This window comes from Pelophylax lessonae (genome assembly GCF_965119305.1).
Source record: "Pelophylax lessonae genome assembly, chromosome: 9".
In the NCBI taxonomy this organism is placed as follows: domain Eukaryota; kingdom Metazoa; phylum Chordata; class Amphibia; order Anura; family Ranidae; genus Pelophylax; species Pelophylax lessonae.
Window position 1 is genome coordinate 173,053,750 of NC_138776.1, and position 17,062 is coordinate 173,070,811.

General features: G+C 41.0%; 1 protein-coding gene across 2 annotated transcripts in view; it reads left to right on the forward strand.

Moving 5' to 3' along the window:
- LOC309563240 (LIM domain-binding protein 3-like) overlaps positions 1-17,062 on the forward strand; it is a 107,584-nt gene that overhangs the window by 55,267 nt on the left and 35,255 nt on the right. For both annotated transcript variants that reach the window (XM_082267627.1, XM_082267628.1), the window contains 2 exons: positions 5,184-5,502; positions 8,832-9,012. In XM_082267627.1, coding sequence (XP_082123753.1) covers positions 5,184-5,502; positions 8,832-9,012 — 500 coding nt within the window. The remainder of the gene's footprint in view (positions 1-5,183; positions 5,503-8,831; positions 9,013-17,062) is intronic.

A 17,062-nucleotide genomic window follows, 5' to 3' on the forward strand; every position in this document is an offset into this window, starting at 1 on the left:
TAGGCATGTTGGCTCACTTTGCACATATTCTCCTAGCTCCCCTTTTTAAACCTTTTAATATAGGCTTACCAAAACCAAAACATCTTTCTCTATTCAAAACAATGAATTAACATTTACATACACAGTATCATGTATATGTGCAAAAGCTTCGAAAAAAAAATCATACAGCTGTAATAAGGCTAGAATTGATGAAGAAAGAATTTTAAGTAAACTCATAGCTGACTTTTCTAGTTACTTCATTAATGTACATTGTGGGCACTTTCATAAAAGCCATAGATAGGAGGGATAACAGAGAACGATAGGTTGCACTTGGCTGTAAAGGAAATGTAATACTATGAAAGCAACACCTAATTAAAGTAATGCAAGCCTTAACTTATGAATGTTACTATTCATAGGCTGATTAAGGATGGCAACTTTAGTTTGAGGACTAATACACAGTACATATGCAATGGAAAGCTGGAACACATCCAGAGCATGTGGCTTTGGGACTGGGTACTGGCCAGCTGTCAGAATCTGCAGGTGGGGGCTGGGAAGCTATCACAATTAAAACTTCTGCAGTGTCAATACATACAGAATTTGGCATAACAACTTACCACAGCTTCATGTTAAACAGCACCTAACCAAGGCATGGTCTGAGCTAGCCAGATGTGCTGGCTAACATAGAAGGTGCATTGAAGGACCATATAAGTAATCATGTTTAGGGATACTAAGGAACAGAAAATGTTTCAACCTTTTCAGTAGTCGTAGTCACATTCAACTAAAATTGTAAGATTGTTTTACCTGGGGTTGATTTACTAAAGGCAAATAGACTCTGCATGTGCACTTGCTCCAGAGCTTAATAAATAAGGTAAACCTTCACTTTGCAAAGAATACCCAAACACATGCAAGGAAAGTTTAAAAAAAAAACGTTATTTTTGCTTGCACATGATGGTGGATTCAACAGAGCTGCTGCTCATTTACCAAGCTCTGGAGCAACTGCTCTTGCAGAGTCTATGGTAACGCTTCGTAAACGCTCTGGCAGGCAGATGCAGTGCGGTTGCGGGGCGTTAAGATTAGTTTATTAACTGTAATGAAATAGGCACTTGTGGAGTGGTTTTAACATACCTTAATGCTCATCAAATGCTTCAAAGCTGCCCATAGGGCGTTTGGGGAACATTTTGAACTCGTCATTAATGCTTGTAAATCGCCAGTCTAATGCCCATACGCTATAGGAGAGCTTAGCATTAGAAAGTGTGAACAAGCCCTTGGTGTGTCTACTAAGCTCAGGTTGAATACAAGAAAGCCTAAAATGTTTACATTGATAGAGAAAAAATAAAACTGAATAATAGTACATAAAAAAGTTCCTGAGAGCTAAGGCTGCGTTTTTTTTCAACAATCAAATAGAAGAGAATAAAAGTAGCACAAATGCCCATTGCTAATTGGTTCTGTTTGGGCACTGTCTGGCTGTAACAATACTACAGGCTCACCTGAGTCAGAGGACTGCTGGCCGGAGGTAGGAGTGGAGCCCAGTGGCAAGGCCGCAGGCCGGTAGTAGGTGCAGGAAGTCTGGCAGAGGCGTGGTTAGACAATCCGGGTAGGCTACGGTGGTAGCAGTGCTGGATACCGGATGGACACCAGGTAGTACTCTGATGAGGACACGGGTTCACCTGAGGTGTGGAAACTAAGTGCTAGCTGGTTTTCACTAGAGCCCCTGATGGTAGGGATAGACTGCGCTGCAAGCTAACCCCAGGATCACCCAACCAGTGCAGGTTCGGTCCAGAGGTGGAGAAGCAGACAAGGGATAACCAGAGAGAAGTCAGACGAGCCAAAGGTCGGGGCGGGCAGCAGTAAACGTGGTCAGACAATCCGGATCGGCAATGGAGGTAGCGGTTCAGTAGGTAGGGACAAAGCAGAAGAGTAGTCAGTAGTCAATTCCTAGTCAGCAGTGTATTTGTGGTAATACGCAAGAGCAGCAGGTGGGTAGAAGCTTGATCAAGGCTCAGGAGCTCAATAATCAGCAAGCTTGAGTGCAAGGGGCTGGACTTATATAGGGAAGTACCAGGTGTGGGGAATCAAGGGTGATGAGCAAGGCTTGGCAAGACTAAGGTTGAAATAATAGGCTTCAGGGAGGAATGTCCATAGAGGAATGTCCAGAGAGGATGGTAGCCTAGTAAGCAGGGCTACCGCCTGGGATGTGGCTGGTCACGGGTTTGAATCCCGACACTGGCTACTATCACCTTCAAAAGTTCCAACAGAAGAACCTTTTCACCAACATTTTCAGGTGCAACATGTAGCCATTGCAAAGCCAAAGTGGAGTGAACTGATACTTTATGGTTGTCTTCACAACAAAAATGTAACTAGGGATGGGCGAATGGTTCGGCCCGAGCATGGGTTCAGGCCAAACATTTGCCTGCTCAGCCGTTCGCGGAACACCCGAATTTGCAGGGGCGAGCTTTGCCCAATCAGGGAGCAGTATAAGTTGATTGTTAAGGAGTAGGTCCGGGAAGCTGGCTGCAGCGTCCTTAACAACCGATGAGTCATAAGCTGTCAATGGGTTTCTCCGCTGTCAACTGAAAAGAAAAAAAGTGCTGGTTAAGAAAAAAAAAATTCCTTTAAATATAGTGCCGGGGGGGGGGGTCCCCCTTATGTGCCTGTGAAATGGCGCATCCGCAGCATGCATTAAACATGCTACAGCAAGAATGACATTTCTAAAGAAAAAAAAGGAGTAAAAATTCCCCTTACAATGACTCGCAGTTACAATTACCGACTCCCGGCTATTATTGTTATTATTATTATTTTTTTTTAAATGGCGTGGGGTCTCCCCTAAAATCCACGCCAGCTCCTTATCCAGGCATGCAGCCTGACAGGTCAGGAAAAGGGGGGATGAGCGAGCGCCCCCCAAACCATTCCAGGCCACATGCCCTAAACATGGGTGGGGATGCTCTGCCCCCCCACCCCAGAGCACCTTGTCCCCATGTTGATGGGGGCAAGGGCCTCTTCCTGACAACCCTGGGCTTTGGTTGTTGGGGTCTGCAGAAGGGGGGCTTATCAGAAATCTGGAAGCCCCCTTTATCCCCTCCCTCCATGTGAATGGGTATCGTCTACCCATTCACCAAAAAAGTGTACAAAAAAAATGAACACACGAGACAAGTCTTTTATTCAAAAATAAAAATAAAAAATTGTGTCCCCCGATGTAGATCCATCACCAATCACGCTAATCACCGTACCCATCGACCCGAAAAAAAGAAAAAACATAGCTCCGCTATTGTTGAATGCTTCCTTTGGTCTGCCTGTTTGCGATTTGACAGTTTTTATATAAGGAATGGGCAGGGCCACACCGGTGATGTCACCAGGTGGTCCCGCCCCCTCGTTACATCACAGACTGGTGCATGCTGGGTCGGTGATGTCACGAGGGGCACGGCCACCAGGTGACATCACTGGTGTGGGCCTGCCCATTCCCTATATAAGAACTGTCAAATCGCGAATAGGCAGATTGCAGTAGGCGTTCGAGAGCAGCGCTTTTTTTTTTCAGAGGCGGCATTATTGATGATGGATTTACATCTGGGGACACAATTTTTTTTATTTTTGAATAAAGAATTTGTCAAAAACTGTCTCCTGTGTTTTATTTTTTTTGTACACTTTTTTGTGAATGTGCAGGTGTACGATGTATCTGATATCCATTCACATAAGGGGGGGCAGGATCTGGGGGCCCCCCTTTTGAAGGGGGCTTCCAGATTCTGATAAGCCCCCTCATCCGCAGACCCTGACAACCACAGCCCAGGTGTGGGCAGAGACTTTCTGCCCCAGAGCACCCCCATGTTGAAGACATGTGGCCTGGTATGGTTCAGGAGGTGGGGGGGGCGCTCCCTCATCCCCTCCCCTTTCCTGACTTGCCAGGCAGCATGCTCGGATAGGGGTCTGGTATGGATATTGTGTGGGCCCCACACCGCTTTTTTTTTTTTAATTATTGGCGTCCAAAGGGCCTGGTATGGACTGGGGAGGAGACCCCATGCTGTTTTTTTTGCTTTAAATGTTTCTATTAGCCGGGGGTCATTTTGTAACCGCGAGTCATTTTAAATGGGATTTGACTTTTTTTTCTTTAGAAATGTAATTTTTGCTGTAGCAGGATCTTTACATGCTACAGATGGGCCACTTTACAGGCTCATTAAGGGGACCCCCCCGGCACTATATTTAAAGGATTTTTTCATTTTTATTGTTGCACTTTAAGCATAATTGAAATCACTGCTCCTGAGAAAACGATCTGCCACGATTACTGGATCAGGCTCAGAGTCAAGTCGCAGAAAGCAGCAGCACAACCATGGTCGACAAGCAGGGTCTGGTACACAAGAGATCAGCCAGAGTGAGGGAGCAAGCAGAAGAGTAGTTACAGTCATAGCCGAAGATCGGTACACAAGCAATGAAGAGCATCATGGCAGCAGGCAGAGGCGTAGTCCTGGAAAGTAGCTGGAGGTCGATACACAAGTAGAAGATTTGGGAGGATCAATCTGGCATCAGGAAGTTCCTAGATCAGGTTTAAATAGGAATTTCAAAGGAGTGGCCAAAGGTTCAGAGTTCAGAGGCTGGGCAAGGAACTAGACAGGAAACTGGACAAGGTCTTGATCACCACACAGATCAAGAAATCATAGGTATCAGTTGCTGGATAGCTCAGCAAGAAGAAGCACCGCCAGAAGCAACCGAGGACCTGGGTTTTGAATCTTGGCCCTGACATGATCATTTTTACAATTTTTTTTTTTTTTTATCGATCTATGTCCCCTAGGGTAGTACCCCGACCCCCATACCCCTTTTATGGCCAATTACTTGCATATAAGCCTTCAAAATGGGAACTTGTGATTTTTCCTGTCTATTTGCCTTTAGTAAGTCCACCCCATTGGCTCCCACTGCTGTCACTCAACTTGATTAGTTGATTAGCCTCAACAGAGTGCAGAAGTCACATAAGGGGTCTAATAGACCCCTTATGTCTCCTTCAAGAGAACCTGCCACCTGCACTAGGAGTAGCAATAAAGTTAGAATGTTCAAAGACCCTTCCCCTATGAATATGCACACACTAAAATACATAGTTCCTATTCATGTTACAGTAACAGCATTTTGGTACTCATATGGCTAACTCCGATACTGCATTGTGTTTAAATATGGATATGTGTATGTTCCTTTTTATGACAGACTATGCTCTCTTATTTTTGCAGGTCCTGCCCCAAGCTATACTCCCTCTCCAGCAGCTGGTTACCCAGCGCCCACGCAAGAGCCAACAAGTCGCCCTCCATGGGTGACTGATGACAGTTTCTCTCAAAAATTTGCACCAGGCAAATCTACAACTACCGTTACTAAGCACATTCTGCCCAAAGCAGCACCACCACCACCGGCTCCAATCACCACTCACAGCTATACACCTCAGCCCATGAGCCATCCCCCCTCACAAGCACCTCGGGGGCTTATCCAGCGCGCTGAGAGATTCCCAGCAAGCAGCAGGACCCCTCTATGTGGACAATGCAACAGTATTATTAGGTATGTACAGCACCAATAAATGATGAAATCAGAGCCATGTTTACCATTTGTCTTCTGGTCATTTTCCATGATTCTGAACTGCTTAAGTTTAAGTGAGGAAAGTAAGTGTCAGACATCGCATGTGATTCGTACCACACTGCTCTGCAAATCACATGCGATGTCTGTGCAATGCAAATTCAGCCATATAGATTGTATGGCTGAATTTGCATCGCATTCGGACCAAAGTTGTGCAGGACCCTTTTTTGGTCTGCACCAGAATCGGATTCCATAAGTGTTCACATCTATGCGATCCAATTCCTGTCCGAATTTATAGTTCGCACTGCGATATGCAATCTAATCTGGGGGTGTCATTAACTTTGTATTGACACTCCCAGCAGTTTCCATATGGCAGTGTGAACTGCCTGCGGGTCAGGTGCGATGCGGGAACCCGCAGTGGATTCGCAGGGTTTCCGTATCGCACCAGTGTGAACCGGCACTAAGTGTCCATTTAGAAAAGCAGCAGTATGATCTCAACACATTATACGGCCCATAAACTGCGGGCTGTGGTATGTAACCTATGATGCCCTACGAAGATCCCGTTGCTTAAAAGAGAAGTATGGCCGAACCTTTTTGGGTTATGCTTATCTTTTGGGTAATTGGAGTATATTTACCAATGTTCTGCTGTAAACCAGAGTCAGCTGATACTGTCTAATGCCCGCTATCACCTAATGGAGCACAACAGCATCAAGTTGAGAAAGCATCAAAACAATATTGTCGGGATCCACCCTGCCAGATTGATAATTGGCTCCATCTTTCAGGGTGTAGCTGAGAGCCAGCCGTTGCCATACTGTCCCCACCACTCCAGTGAGCACTGGAGGAGCAGTATAGAGTACAGCTACTGACAGTCACTGTTCTCTTTTGCGAGCAGGTGGAGCACTGTTCATAAGTCAATTGATTGCTCAGCTCTTGATCTAAGCTGGCATGGGACTGCTTGCAATGTCACATGGAGGTTGCAGCATAGTGAGTATGTATGTTTGTTTTTTTACCAACCCCAAAATTCTCCTTTATTGCATCATAGAGAGCCATCCAGGTGTATTGTACTAGTTCCAGAGTCCTGAGGCTAGCGGAGCACAATGTGCATTTGTAAATCACATTGATTTTTTTATTTTTTAAACAGCAGTGGTATGGCCATCCTATACCATACTACTGCTTTTCACTATTTTAAGTACACTTTACACATTGGACAGTTTTGCTTTACTAAATAACTGGTGGTACACACTAATATGGAGGGCTTAAAGTCTACATGTAGCAGACAAAGAACGTAGCATGCAAAAATGTCCAGGAAGGAAGAACATGCAAGAATTCCAGACATATGTAAGCACATTGTTGTAGATGTAGTGTGTGAAAGAAGGAATAGTAGAATATAGGATAATGCCAGAGACATCATGTTTATACATTTAACATAAGCTAGGCAAGCTGATGATTTCTTTTCTTTTACTTTTAGGTGTACTAAATGATCTGCCATATTTTTTTAACTATTGATACTTTTTTAACTATGGATACTTGTAAAAAGTAATATTTCAATTCAGATGTCCACAACTGATTACAGCATTATTTAGACACCCTAAAGTGATTGTAAAGGTTTTTATTAATAATATATGTTATACTCATCTGCTATGTGCAATGGTTTTGCACAAAGCAGCTCTTATGCTCCTCTTCTAGGGTCCCCCCCACCAGTGCTCCTAGTTCCTCCTCTTCTCGGTGTGCCACCATAGGAAGCTGCTTCCTATGGTAGCACACCCGCTTGCTCAATCCTGAGCCGCACTGCCTGTGTCCATAGACAAAGACAGTGAGGATAAGCACAGCCCTCGCACCCTGGTTGATTGACAACAGCAGGAGCCAATGGCTATCATTGTGCCTTGTGAGGAGGGAGAGATAGGAGAACCACTTAAATCTTCCTAGTAGTAAGCAAGAACAGTTTCATAATAAGTGTTTGTATAGCCAGAACTTTTTTTCGTTTAAGGCCCCATTCACACCTGAGTGTTTTGCAGCTCAAAACTCCAAATTTGCTCAGCTTCCAAAATCCCATGGTTTTAAATTGTGCCTGTGTTGTACTTTTTTGAGCTACAAATTTCAAGCGGCACATCAGCTTCTTTTGAACTATAAGTGTACAGCCTTTTGGCCCCAACCAAATTCAATAGGATTGCCTGAAAAACATGCAAACACTAAAATGTGCAAAAATGTACACATCGCACTTTTCCCTAGTAACTAGCTGTCAAATGGTTATAAATATTTTAAAAAGCTTGAGTCTCAGAGTCCTGCAAAAACATCCATACAAACACCAAAAAGAAGAAAAAAAAAGTCTGCGACAACCAAAGACATTCAACTCAAGTGTGAATTCTGACTTAGTTTTGGATAGAGTGAGAAAAGTTTAGAACCCATGTAATTTTAAACTGCTTACCTGGGGATCTCCCTGTACTAAAACAGTGGTCCTCAACCCTGGCCTACAGGGCCCACTAACAGGCCAGATTTTCAAGATAACTGAAATACATCCCAGGTGATATAATTTGCTGCTCAGTGATTGCAGTACTCTAGTTTGCATCTCCCCAAGGTAATACTTAAAATCTGGCCTGTTAGTGGACCCTGTAGACCAGGGTTGAGGACCACTGTACTAAAACACATCTGTGCCATGAAGTGTTATTCATTCTGAATAGCACCCCAATGTACTAAGGCAACACAGATCTGATACACGTGTGCTGCAGGTCACCACAGTGCACTTATGTGCATTGTGTTCTGCATCACAAAAAAATGTTGTGTTTCAGTTTTTTAGTCCATTCCTTTGTATTGGCAGAATAATAAAAAAGAATGGCCTACCCTAACGCAATGCACATTAACAAGCATTAGTGCAATGACAGACGGGACCAAATAGGTTGTCAAAGATTTCCTGTCATTTACTACCCAGTGACAATGGTTTTAAAGGACAGGAAGCAAGGAAAAATCTGCAACAGATATAAAGACAGCAAAAAAAGATGTCAGGGTTTTTAGCCTCTCTTTTAAAAAAAAAAGCATTTTGTAGTGTTGCTGTTGGAAATTTCCCCTTACTTCTTTGTCTGGTGAAACTATTAACACTACTCCAGATGGCAGTAAAACTCAACTGGGGAAGGATTAGTACCCCTTTCTATAGAAATATACTGTAAGTAGTTGTGTATTAGAGGAATTTTGTTTTTAAGTTGATGGTCATGTTCGTTATATCTAAATGTTCAATCATTGTTAGATAGATGGATTTTCTTTAACATTTTTGGTCCTACACTAACAACTATACTGATTTTTATTTTCGGATGATTATATAGAGGACCTTTCTTAGTGGCAATGGGACGATCATGGCATCCAGAGGAGTTTAATTGTGCCCACTGCAAGTCATCCCTGGCTGATGTGAGTTTTGTTGAGGAACAGAAGGGTGTTTACTGTGAACGGTGCTATGAGCAGTTCTTTGCCCCAACTTGTGCTCGCTGCAACACTAAGATCATGGGGGTAAGTAACATTTTATATGTATATAAAATAACAAACTATTATAGTCTTTTCTCATGTCTCGAAATCTATTACAGTACAGTAAACAGTATACAGTAATACATACAGTACAGTAAATCCAATCAGAAAAATCATATAGTTTTAAAGTGATTGCAAAGTCTCATTTTTTTTTCTAATAAAATAACAAACATGTCATACTTACCTCCTCTGTGCAGTTGGTTTTGCACAGAGCATCCCAGATCCTCCCCTTCTCTGGTCCCTGGCTGGAGCTCCTGGCCTCTCCCTCCTGTTAAGTGCCCCCACAGCAAGTAACTTGCTATGGGGGCACCCAAGCCGAGCTGCAGCTCTGTGTATCCAATTAGACATGGATCTGCCGGTCTCCATTAGCTAACACTCTAATGAGAGGGAAAATGGAATAGCCGTTTATTTATCAAACATTTATTTCTGATTATCAAACATTTATTTCTGATTAGGCAGATATATTGGATGCATACTTTGTTAAAAGTCATATTGTGTAACAGTTGTATTGCGGGTGTTAGAATGCCATTTACAACTCCAGCTAGGAAGGTAGCTCAAAGAACTACTGGAGGTAACAAGCCAATGTGAACAACAATTCGCATCTCAATGAGTTTTACCAGAGACACAGGTGGAACATCAAAAGAAAGATCAGATAGATAGGTCCCACCGATTATAGAAATTTTAAATTATGCTAGATCTCTTAGACAATTTGAGCAATACTTTTGGATCCAACACTATTCATCATGCTCTCCCTGCATTTAGGTCTAACTACATGCTTGTATAATAAATACATCTACTTTTCAATCTGGCTTCAGCAGTCAAAATGTTACTGAAACCCATCAGTTTTGGGGTTTCCCGGACACTAATGTACTTTCAAAAGTGTTTTCAACCTTTCTAAATTTGTAGCATAAATTAAAAGAAACCCTGTTGATCCTGCCAAAAAGGTTCTTTGTTTAGGCACTTATTATGGGGTGACAGCTGCCTCCTAGTTGTGCTCTTGTGTTGTCACTTGTCACATGCTCCCTTGGTGAAGACTTCAAGAGGCCATTCAGACACACATTGCACAGGCCTGATTCCCTGTTGTCATCATCAGTAAACTGGTCCAGAGCAATGATGTGCAGCCAACCCTAGTGTGAGTGCATTTAACCACTTAACGACCGCCTACCATAGATTGACTGCGGCAGGCAGCCACTCCTGGGCAAAGCGACATAGGTCTACTTCGCTCCCTCTTAGGAGGCTAGGGGGCGAGCATGCGCATCATTCTATATAGGATCACATGTCTCCATGGTCATTTAGGAAGCCACGCCCCCCCCCCCCCCCAGTTAGAATCACTCCCCTAGGCTCGCATTTAATCCCTTGGTCACCCATAGTGTTAACCCCTTCCTGCCAGTGTCATTGTTACAGTAAAAGTGCATATTTTTAGCACTGATTACTGTAGTAATAGCACTGGTCCCCCTAAAAGTGTCAAAAATGTCAGTCAGGGGTCCGATCTTTCCGCCACAATGTCGCAGTCCCGCAAAAAAAAAAATCGCAGATTGCCGCCATTACTAGTAAAAAAAAAAACAATAAAAATGACATAAATCTTTCACGTAGTTAGTAGACGCGATAACTTTTACGCAAACCAATCAAAATACGCTTATTGCAATTTTTTTAACAAAAATATGTAGCAGAAAACAAATTGGCCTAAGATGTTAAAAAATTTTGATTTTTAAATTTTTTTTTGAGAATGTCATATAGCGGCATATGTGAAAAATATGTCATATGTGAAAAATATATATTTTTTTTTTTCAAAATTGTCAATTTTTTTGTTTATAGCGCAAAAAATAAAAAATTGCACAGGTGATCAAATACCACCAAAAGAAAGCTCTATTTGTGGGGAAAAAAGGACATAAATTTTGTTTGGGTACAGCGTCGCACAACCGCGCAATTGTCCGTTAAAGTAACGCAGTGCCAAATCACAAAATAGGGCCTGGACATTATGGGGCAAATCCTTCCGGTCTTAAAGTGGTTAAACAGAAGTGAATAAATGAGGCTTGAGGAGACTAGCCTGACTGAAATTCAAAAAGGATGATAAAATGGTGAAACCCTTTTTATAAAGAAAAATCATGGCATAAGCAAAAAGAAACATCATGCATAGTGCTCTGGCAAGTTAAATGTCACCCAGATATGGTTTAAATCTACATTACCACGTTAACAATATGCCTAAATGATTGGAGGTTAAAAAAAAAAACACATACTTTCACAGACTCTGAATACAACACACAACAAAAATTTTCTCCCCTACTTTACCCTTCAAAACACCAACCAGGCTTTAAAGTTAGCACATTTCTTTGTTTTCTGTAACTTCAAAGTCCCCAAGGAGGAAGTAAAGGAATATGGGCATTGGTGTGTCATTTACCTGCCTTTAGTGGCAACTACACTGGAAACCTCAGATGAAGGGATGCTTTGCTGCCCCAGAATTGTTAGCTGGTCCCATTAATGCAGACATGTGTTTGTTTTTTACATTCTCAACTTGTCTTAGTAATTGAAAAAATGATTTAACCCGCCCTTTTTTTTTTTTTACCAGTAACAGAGGTCAATGAGTAATAACTTTATGCGTTCTAAGTTTGAAGCATGGGACACTTTTTAAACATCAGTGGATGTATTGCACATTATTGCATCATACATGAGATCATTTATTATTAATGTGATCATTTATGTATATTTTTATATTTCTTTGAAGCACAGGACACTTTATATGAATTAATTTTTGGCACATAAGATTTTTTGCACAGAAGAAATTGTTATTTAAGCTTTTTAGGAATTTCAGTACATTTAGTGATGAGTTGGGGATATATTTGTTCACATGTTTTGTAATTTTTGCCTGCATAAAGTAAATATAGAGCAATGCTGTCACTTTTATTGTTTCGGTTTTACATACACTAATGATAGCACCTGCACTGAATAGTGGTCTGGTGGCTCAGATTTCTGTAATTAATAATACAAATAGATTTGTATGACATATTCAGGCACCCACCCCACTGTTTACCACACACCTGCACCTTCAGTAAAAGGCTGCTACCTACTCTAGACTGGTGGATTGGGGGGCTTCAAATCCAAACATCTTCTTTGGGCTCTGGGCTCAGCCATGAGCCCATAAAATATAATAAATTAAAGTTAAGGAGGAAAGAGATGATGGGATAAGAAAAGAAGCAATTCCACAGAATAAATTATAAAATTAGAACCCTGGCCAGTTTTTTTTTATTTGCTGTAATAATATAAGTTAAGTCTTATGAGGTGTATACCACTAAATATGACTGGACATTGTGCAATGTTCTCACTTCCATTGAGGCCAGGTAGTATAGTTCTCACTTTACTTTCAGCACACTGCAGTTATGAAAGATATAGCTGTTGTACACAGAAACCACTGTGTTGCTTGTCCACCCCTCTCTTCCCTTGCTCATTCACAGAATGCTTTGTATTCCATGAATGGTTCACAGAATACAAAGTGGGAGATTTACTAAAACAGGAGAGTGCAAAATCTGGTGCAGCTTTGCATAGAAACAAATTAGCTTCCAGGTTTTATTGCCAAAGCTTAACTTGAACAAGCTGAAGTTAGAAGCTGATTGGCTAATATGCACAGGTGCACCAGATTTGAAGTGCTCCAGTTTTAGTAAATCTCTCCCAAAGTGTTTTGTGAAAGGCAAGGAGACAGGAGAACCAAAAAAACTAATTTTGGCTTCTGCGCATGAGAGCCACAGCAGGCTGTAAGAATTAAAAGAGCTATACTGTCCAGCCTCAATGAAAAGTTAAAAATTACAGAAAGCACAGCCATATGTAAAGTGGCATACATCTGTTGAGACTTTACTTCCATTTACACTACAGTGTAAAAAAAAGTGTCTGGATTTTTGATTTAACGTCGATTAATCTGACAGCAATCTATGAGTATAAACTGAGCATTGTTTATCAAAGTTTAAACTGAGACCAATTTGTATTGTCCTATAAAAGCACTACATTTTTCTTTCAGACATTTTGATAAAGGAGTTCCACTTTGTCATAAAATTTTTGTATTCGGTCTTAAGCTGGTCATAGATGAATCAAAATTTGGTAAAGTTCAGCAGGGACCATCTGAATTTTAATCAGTGTGTGCCTGTCCCTGCTCAACAGAAGTCGATCAATTGACATGCTTGAAAATGTGTCAATCAGCAGCTGTAGCCACGGACCAGAAAATTCTGACAGCGGAAAATCCTTCTGTCAGAATACAATGTCCCAGAGAGGGGGACTCCTCCAACTATTCCATTTGTGTGGATGGAGGAATCTGGCTGGACAAGAAAAAAAAAAAAAAAAACCCCATCTACGTAGAACAATGTAAGCCAATTCATCCTGAACATTGGCTGTTTCAGCTGACATGCTACCTTAGGAATAGACACTTTTTGTTGGCCATTAAGATTGACAATAGTACTTTTAAAAAACATTGTCATAATTGTCCAATTACTAAATCTAAATTACATTCTAAAAAATGGACTGAAAGGCCATTGCCTGATTTTAACAAGCACAAAGTGCCTAAAAGCACTAAGAGAACTTCAGGCCTTAAGACCAATAGTTCATACTGGTGCAGTTTAACAATTTTTTAAACGTTTTGCTAGCAGTAGTAATAGCACTTTGTCCTAGGTCAGAAGAAATGTTTGCTATGGAATAGTTAAATATAGAGAATGCCAGACAAGCTTTGAAATATATGGTGTCCGTAGTGTAGGCGCTGTGCCCTGTTTTATAGTTTTGAGAAAGCATTGAATGTAAATACTCATTATTTTAAGCATAGAAGAAAGCTCAATGCCATGTGTTAGGTCATATACTTCAGACAGACTGTCTAGATAACAATCCCAAGCTGTGAATAGACCCAACAGTGCATTACAAGGTCACAATGCACCACATTAGCTAGATTAGAAAAAGCCTGGCAGTACAACAGAAAAACAGCATGACCTTATCTCGCTTTACTCACTGCCACATTAAAAGTGGAGTAAGGAACACTTGGGAACCATTTCTTGGAAATTATTCTCCTATGGATACCTTGCTATCTGTAAGATTAGACATGATTTCAAGCTAGAAGTAAATCACATTCAGGAAAGAGGCAATCATGGTTGGCAAACAAAGCTTAATATTCCTGTCTTTGCTAAATCTAGTGGCAAAAACATTTTATTTAATTTAAGATTACATTTCCGGGTCCTATAAAACATGTTTACATTCTTTGCAATCTTCCAAACAAAATTGCAATTCATACAAAGGAATGTAGGGCAATAATGTGCACTGTTTCTAGGATACCCTTCTCATAACTACAGTTTTTTTTAGCAAATCTCATTTTATTTGAATATATAGAACACGCTACTGTACAATAGCATTAATAATAGTAGTAAACCCTTACATAATAAGGATAACAAAACTTCCAATTAATTAACATAAATTAAAGTGCATAGTGCAAATATACAGTACAAAAAGTGATAAAGAAAATGGTCAGCTTATATACTGTGTTGATCCTAAGCGGTAAGACACATGTTGAAATATAACAAAGTGACGTGCAAAATTGAATATGCCAATGTTCAATCATGGTGAGATCCAGATGAATTCGGACAAATGACCATTGGTTAATTGGAGGGGTCACCACTGTGAAAGATATCCACCACCGTAGGGGGTAAAAGATGCCTACCAAAGCAAGTGGACCAAGCAAAGCTGGATCAAATAAGCCAGTGTTTAATAACCAGTGCAGAGATGTTCCAATACAACTTCCACACTAGACATTACAAAAGGATGGTCTCCTAGGGCAAACATCTCCACCGCTACAGTCCCTTCCACTTTTCCTTCTTTGTTACAGAACAGGAACAAGTCAGCCTCCAGTCAGCTTTCCTCACAGCCTCAGTTAAGTTGTTGCCCCTGGAGACCATCCTTTTGGAACATCTCATGTGGAAGTTGTATCTAGTTGTGCTAGTTGTCCACATTTGGCATTTTTAATCTTGTTATATTAAAACATGTATCTTACCACTTATGCTGGCCATACACTAGCCGAAAAATCATTTGAAAATCTGTCATTCGTTAATTTTTCGTCCAGTTAATGGGCACAATCAGAAAATCGGTTTTAACTTTTCAGAGCCAAAAAAATCGAAGGAACAGTTTGTAAAATACTGCCGAACTAACAATAACTTGAAAGGTTAATGTGTTTCTCACCCAAACTGTTTGGACTAGGCATATGTGACAAACTGAAAAAAAAAACTGATTCATTTATATCCATTGAACGATTTATCGTTCGAAATTCGGTCATTACATGATGGCCCCATTGTCTGCTCTCACAGGCCGATTTTTCGTTTTTCGAAAATGAGTTTGAATGATTTTTCGGCTAGTGTATGGCCAGCATTAGGATAGCCACTAGCCACAGTATATAAGCTGACTGATTTATTTATTGCTTTTTGTACTGTATATTTGCACTATGCACTTTAATTTATATTAATGAATTGGAAGTTTTTTTTCTTATTATGTACGGGTTTATTACTTTTATTCATGCTATTGTACAGTAGCACAGCACGTTCTATATATCCCTTTGCACAAATATTGATCCTCTGTGGTGCTAGCAGCTACTATCTTTAAGAAATAACAGCACAGTATTTTATATATATATATATATACAGTATATATACATACACACAGTGCCTTGCGAAAGTATTCCGCCCCCTTGAACTTTGCGACCTTTTGCCACATTTCAGGCTTCAAACCTAAAGATTTAAAACTGTAATTTTTTGTGAAGAATCAACAACAAGTGGGACACAATCATGAAGTGGAACGAAATTTATTGGATATTTCAAACTTTTTTAACGAAAAAAAAAACTGAAAAATTGGGCGTGCAAAATTATTCAGCCCCCTTAAGTTAATACTTTGTAGCGCCACCTTTTGCTGCGATTACAGCTGTAGGTCGCTTGGGGTACGTCTCTATCAGTTTTGCACATCAATAGACTGAAATTTTTGCCCATTCCTCCTTGCAAAACAGCTCGAGCTCAGTGAGGTTGGATGGAGAGCGTTTGTGAACAGCAGTTTTCAGTTCTTTCCACAGATTCTCGATTGGATTCAGGTCTGGACTTTGACTTGGCCATTCTAACACCTGGTTATGTTTATTTGTGAACCATTCCATTGTAGATTTTGCTTTATGTTTTGGATCATTGTCTTGTTGGAAGACAAATCTCCGCCCCAGTGTCAGGTCTTTTGCAGACTCCATCAGGTTTTCTTCCAGAATAGTCCTTATTTGGCTCCATCCATCTTCCCATCAATTTAAACCATCTTCCCTGTCCCTGCTGAAGAAAAGCAGGCCCAAACCATGATGCTGCCACCACCATGTTTGACAGTGGGGATGGTGTGTTCAGCGTGATGAGCTGTGTTGCTTTTACGCCAAACATAACGTTTTGCATTGTTGCCAAAAAGTTTGATTTTGGTTTCATCTGACCAGAGCACCTTCTTCCACATGTTTGGTGTGTCTCCCAGGTGGCTTGTGGCAAACTTTAAATGACACTTTTTTTGGATATCTTTAAGAAATGGCTTTCTTCTTGCCACTCTTCCATAAAGGCCAGATTTGTGCAGTATACGACTGATTGTTGTCCTATGGACAGAGTCTCCCACCTCAGCTGTAGATCTCTGCAGTTCATCCAGAGTGATCATGGGCCTCTTGGCTGCATCTCTGATCAGTCTTCTCCTTGTATGAGCTGATAGTTTAGAGGGACGGCCAGGTCTTCGTAGATTTGCAGTGGTCTGATACTCCTTCCATTTCAATATTATCGCTTGCACAGTGCTCCTTGGGATGTTTAAAGCTTGGGAAATCTTTCTGTATCCAAATCCAGCTTTAAACTTCTCCACAACAATATCTCGGACCTGCCTGGTGTGTTCCTTGTTCTTCATGATGCTCTCTGCGCTTTAAACAGACCTCTGAGACTATCACAGTGCAGGTGCATTTATACGGAGACTTGATTACACAGGTGGATTCTATTTATCATCATTAGTCATTTAGGTCAACATTGGATCATGC